The sequence below is a fragment of the Erythrolamprus reginae genome, chromosome Z (genome assembly GCF_031021105.1).
Source record: "Erythrolamprus reginae isolate rEryReg1 chromosome Z, rEryReg1.hap1, whole genome shotgun sequence".
NCBI classification, from domain to species: domain Eukaryota; kingdom Metazoa; phylum Chordata; class Lepidosauria; order Squamata; family Dipsadidae; genus Erythrolamprus; species Erythrolamprus reginae.
Window position 1 is genome coordinate 152,338,803 of NC_091963.1, and position 5,631 is coordinate 152,344,433.

At 51.1% G+C, this 5,631-nt stretch overlaps 1 protein-coding gene across 1 annotated transcript; it reads right to left on the reverse strand.

Moving 5' to 3' along the window:
• Positions 1 to 1,445: 1,445 nt before the first annotated feature.
• On the reverse strand, positions 1,446 to 4,576 carry LOC139155016 (stress-associated endoplasmic reticulum protein 2-like). The gene is made up of 3 exons (XM_070730200.1): positions 4,377 to 4,576; positions 4,174 to 4,246; positions 1,446 to 4,082 (listed from the first exon to the last, which is right to left on the reverse strand). The coding sequence occupies exons 1-3, from the start codon at positions 4,536 to 4,538 to the stop codon at positions 4,042 to 4,044; spliced, it is 276 nt and encodes a 91-aa protein (XP_070586301.1). The 5' UTR covers positions 4,539 to 4,576; the 3' UTR covers positions 1,446 to 4,041.
• Between the last annotated feature and the right edge of the window lie 1,055 nt (positions 4,577 to 5,631).

The window sequence follows — 5,631 nt, forward strand, 5'->3', positions numbered from 1 at the left end:
ACCGCTTCCGGTCGCATATTCCGGGCCACGTGGAGAGAGGCGGGGCTTTCGGGGCTGTTTCAGTCTCCTTTTGCAAACTTTTGCTTCGCTTCCCTTTCGGGTTGCAACCTTAGAAAGCAGGAAATTCTGCATCCTTTAGATCAGTGTTTCCCAACCTTGGCCACTTGGAGATAACTGGAATTCAACTCCCAGAATTCCCCAGCCACCGAATGCTGGCTGGGGAATTCTGGGAGTTGAAGTCCAGATATCTCCAAGTGGCCAAGGTTGGGAAATACTGCTTTAGATGCAATTCTAGGTGGAGACCTAGAATTGCACATGGATGGGAGACCACCAGGAGAGCCTAGAAGCTGGCGGGGGGAGGAGACTACAGGCAGAGACCAAAGGGGAAATTCCCACGGATGGAGGCTTGTTTGAAAGCCAGTCAATGAGATATTTCATGGGACACTTTGTAAGGAAAAGGACTTAGAACCATAATGATAAAGAGACTAGAAACTAAAATATAACCAGAATGATAAAGATAATAGAAACTAAAACATACGAGGAAAGTTTGCAGGAACTGGGCCTGGATAGTCTAGCGAAGAGGAGATCCAGAGGGGACAGAACAGCAGTCCACAAATACTTGAAGGGCTGCCACGGGTAGGAGGGGAACACATTGTTTCCCAAAGCACCAGAGGGCCAGGCTGGGAGTAACGGGTGGAGGCTGTCCAAGGAGAGATTCAACTTTGAAATAAGGAGGAACTTTCTGATGGTGAGAGCGATCAACCAGCGGAGGTTGTGAATGCCCCAACTCTGGACACATTCAAGAGGAGACTGGACTGCTACTGGACTAGTGCAATGTAGGGTTTAATTATTTGGATTTCTATGCCGCCCCACTCCCAAAGGACTCTGGGTAGCTTACAACCAAATACGATGATATAAATACCTCTTCAGTATAAATTATAACTCTCCCTAAAAGTACTACAGTATAAAACACTTTAAAAAATAGCACAAAACCATTTAAAGCCCACAACTGACACAACAACTAAAAACTATACATATCTTTCCTGTTCAGATCCTGATGGCATCTGGTCAATGACCCCAGGCGCACCAGAAAAGCCAAGTCTTCATGGCTTCATGGAAGGCTTCCCTCATTCTTTAGAGCCAGAACAGGTTGGCAGTTTCCAGCTGTTGTTCTGAAGAGTTCCTGGACTGAAAAATAGTTTGAAACCTTTCCTGTCAGCCTCTCTGCATTATTCTTCATATTTTTTTAATATATATGTGTATATTTAAAATAAATCTTTATTGAAGAAAAAAACTTTATATATGTTTACATAGAGATCACAAAAATTTGAACGTGAGGAATATGAGAATACAAACATGTAACTTTTGCATTAAACCTCTTTATACCACAATAGATAGTTGATGTCTTAGTTAAATAAAAAAAGAGCACATTGAGATGGAAAAAGAAAAAGAAAGAAGATTTAGTTTCTTTTCTCTCTCTCTTTTTTCCCTCCTTTATTCTTCATACTTTCACTGCCATCAGGAAATGGGGGTGCAGGGAGGCATTCGGGATTTGGGGGCTGGGAAAGCATGCTGAAGGAGCCCACCATGAGTTCTGAGTTTGTATGAGAAACAGAGAGAAGGGGGGGGGAGTTGCAACCTGGCAGAGATGTGCAGAGCAGACCTGTTTATCAGCAGCTCAAGGTTAACGGCCTGTGCATTCCAGAACTGTGACAAGCCGGGCGAAGATGCACCCACCTGATGCTTGTGGACATTTTGGATGAGGTGTGCTGCCCAAGGGGGAAGTGTTGGGGTTACTTTGTAATGGGCATCTTCCGTGTCTTTTTCTTCTGATTTAGTAAAAGTGACCGTTGAAGTTTTACTTTCCTAAATTCTGAGCCAAGCAAACCTATCATTCCCTCTTTGAGCACTCTTTATCCGCTCTCTGAGGCTGCTTAAATCTGGGACACCAGGAGGTGGACGTGGAGGCAACAGCTGCTCTGTGGAAGTCCCACTGGTGCCCCAATAGCTGCCTCACCCCACAGTGTGGAGGGGGCCAAGCAGCAGCCCAGCTGTTGGGGGTGGGGTTGGTCTTTCAAGGCTTAAGAGGTTGGTGCCATAAACAGACCCCTGACCTGGGCAGGGGGCAGAAGCCAAGGGGGCACCAAGGGATGCTAGACCCCCTTCTGGAAGACCCCTTTGCAGGGGGTGGAGAAAATGTAGCAGCTGGGCTTTGGGTGGTGAGATTGAGCCTGACAGGAAAGCTGTGCAGCAGCTGCCAAAAAAGCCAACACAGTTCTCGGCTGCATCAACAGAGGGAGAGAATCAAGATCACGTGAAGGGTTAATACCACTTTACAAGGCCTTGTTAAGGCCACACTTGGAATCCTGCACTCAGTTTTGGTCACCACGATGCAAAAAGGATGTTGAGACTCTAGAAAAAGTGCAAAGAAGAGCAACAAATGATGATTAGGGGACTGGAGGCTAAAACATATGAGGAGTGTTTGCAAGAACTGGGTTTATGTCTAGTTGAATGAAAAGAAGGACCAGGGGAGACATGAGAGCAGCCTTCCAGTATCTCAGGGGTTGCCCCAAAGAAGAGGGAGTCAATCTATTCTCCATAGCACCCAAAGGTAGAACAAGTGGAAACTAAACAAGGAAAGAAGCAACTGAGAACTAAGGAGACATTTCCTGACAGTTAGAACAATTAATCAGTGGAACAGAAGTTGCCTCCAGAAGTTGTAAATGCCCCAACACTGGAAGTATTTAAGCAGATGTTATATAACCATCTGTCTGAAGTCGTGTAGGGTTTCCTGTCTAAGCAGGGGGGTGGACTAGAATGGGTAGGCAAAGTTTGCTCTTCTATGACACGTGGACTTCAATTCCCAGAATTCCTGAGCTAGCATGATTGGCTCAAGAATTCTGGGAGTTGAAGTCCACAAGTCATAGAAGAGCCAACTTCGCCTACCCCTGGACTAGAGCAGTGTTTCCCAACCTTGGCAACTTGAAGAGATTTGGACTTCAACTCCCAGAATTCCCCAGCCAGTGAATGCTGGCTGGGGAATTCTGGGAGTTGAAGTCCCGATCAGTTCAAGTTGCCAAGGTTGGGAAACACTGGACTAGAAGACCTCCAAGGTCCCTTTTTATTTATTTTATTTATTATTAGATTTGTATACCGACCCTCTCTGAAGACTCGGGGCAGCTCACAACAATAATAAAACAGTGTAACATTGAAACAAATCTAATATTGAAATAAAAAATATATAAAAACCCCAGCAATTAAAACCATACAACACATACATACCAAACATAAAATATAAAAGCCTGGGGGGGATGTCTCAGTTCCCCCTTGCCTGGTGATATAGGTGGGTCTTGAGTAATTTGCGAAAGACAAGGAGGGTGGGGGCCATTCTAATCTCCGGGGGAAGCGGATTCCAGAGGGCCGGGGCCGCCACAGAGAAGGCTCTTCCCCTGGGGCCCTTCCCACTCTGTTGTCGCAGGGCTTTCTGATGAATAAAATAAAGCATCTCTGGTTCTCTATTCACTTCTCGTGACTTTTTACTTCCCTAAAGTAAAACCTTGCTACTTTTTACATAAGTTAAGTTTATACAAACTGCTACCCCCCCATGCAAGTTTGGCAAACGAATAAAATAAAACCACATCCACTTATAAATACTGTGGTTTTTTTTTTAATTCAGCAGCTCAATGGCAGATGGCGATAAGGGCAAAAAGAGGCGGTGGGCTTATGATTAACACAGTGGAGCAAAAAGCAGGCGCCCCAGCAGCCCCTCCCCCGGCTGCAGGCCCCTCCCCCGAAGACCCCCGCCCCCTGGTTTTTCCCTCCTTTAAGGACCCGCTTCAACTCCTGGGGAAGGCAGCCCGAGGGCTTCAGCCCCGTTGTCCATCAGTTCGAGGCCCGCTGGGTCCAGGCAGAAGTTGCTTTGAGGCGGCAAGGAAAGGAAGACGATGCTCGTGGCTGTAAACATTTCCAAGGCGGGGGGCGGGTTGCAGAAAAGGGGACCCCCTCCTCCTCCTCCTCCTCCCAAGGGTCTCCATCGGCTGCTCAGCCTCCCAGGCGGATGCTCTGGATCATCTGGAAGATGGCTGGAACAAGGGGGGGGGATGGAGGGGGGGTCTTCAGGGGGCAGAGGCAGGAAGACCCCCTCCCTCCCCTCGAGGGCTCCCGCAGCCTTACCTGACCCGCAGACCACGAAGACGAAGAGGGCCAGGAGCCACGGCCCCACCGGGGTCTTCTCCTCCTGCGGGGTCTGGAGATGGGGGGGGAGTGGGGAGGTTAGGAGGCGACCCCTCCCCATTCTGCTCCCTCCCTCTTTCCCCCCTCCCCTGCTTTCTCCCAGCCCCCCTCCAGCCCCCTCCCCTTTCTCGCCCCCCCCGTACCGGGGCTCGGTGGGGGCCCCCCCGCTGCGTGATGCTCTTGCTGTGCCGCTCGTTGGCCACTTTCATGCGCTGCACGCCGGACATGGCGGGGGAGGGGGAGCAGCGGGCGGTGGGGAGGGGGGTCTGCGCGGCTGTCGTGGCGTCCCCGCCGCCTTTTCTCATTCTTGGCCCGCGCAGGCGCAGAGCTCCCTCCGCCCCTCCCCCGGGGCCGTCCCCTCCCGCCTCCGCAGCGCAACCTGACCCAGACGCCCTCCCCTCCAAGCCCCCAGAAACCGAAGCAGAGGCTGCAATGCCCCCGCACAACACCCCCCTCCCAGGTGTCTCCCCCTCCCTTAGGCTGGCCCCCTCCCCACACTGCCCCCCCCCAAGAAAGCCAAGAGCGGCTACTATCCGACTTTTAATGTCCTTAACAGGGACCCAAAGTGGGCCTGAAAGGGTGGGGCAGGGTTGCCCTGGGAAGAGGCTTTGGAGGGGGGGGGTCCGTCCAGGAAAAGGTTTGTGGGGACCCCAAGTTCAACCCATTTTTGGATCTGGAGAATTCCAGCCTCACAGCAGCTTAAGAAACCCCCCTGCCCAGCTCTTCTGTGGACAGGATGGACAGACTTGGGGGACACCCCCTCCCCATCCATCTCCTCAGCTCTCCCCCTCCCGACCCCCCCCCAAAAGAGACCCAAGGGGGGCTGGTTGCTGGCTTTTAATGTCCTTAACATGGGCCCAAGGGACCGTTTGGATGGGCACCAGAGGGCCCCAGTTAGTCCTGCAAGGGGGTGGGGGAAAGGGTTACCTGGGAAGAAAAGGAGGGGAGGCTCTGGGGGACCCCAAGTTCCACAATCCCAAATCCCACAATTCGGGGTGTCCCAGCCTCATGGCGGTTTAAACGCCTCCCTCTTTAATAGTCCTGAAAGTGGTGGCGGGGGGTCTGTAAAGGGAGGGGGTCCTCCTGGGAAGAGGCTTCGAGGGCATCTGTCCAGGAAAGGGTTCGAGACTCTGGGGGACCCCAAGTCCTGCAATCCAATTTTCTTCGCAGAGGGGCAGCATACAAATCTAATAAATTATTATTATTATTATTATTATTATTATTATTATTATTTCAGATCCAGATCCAGAGGCTTAAAACAGGTCTCCCTGCCAGTCCAAGCAGGGCTCTTCTGTGGACAGGATGGACAAACAGATGGACGCAAGGAGACCCCATCCCCGTGCATCTCCTCCCCTTGGCCCACCCCCCTCCCCTGACCCCCAAGAGAGTTGAGGCGAC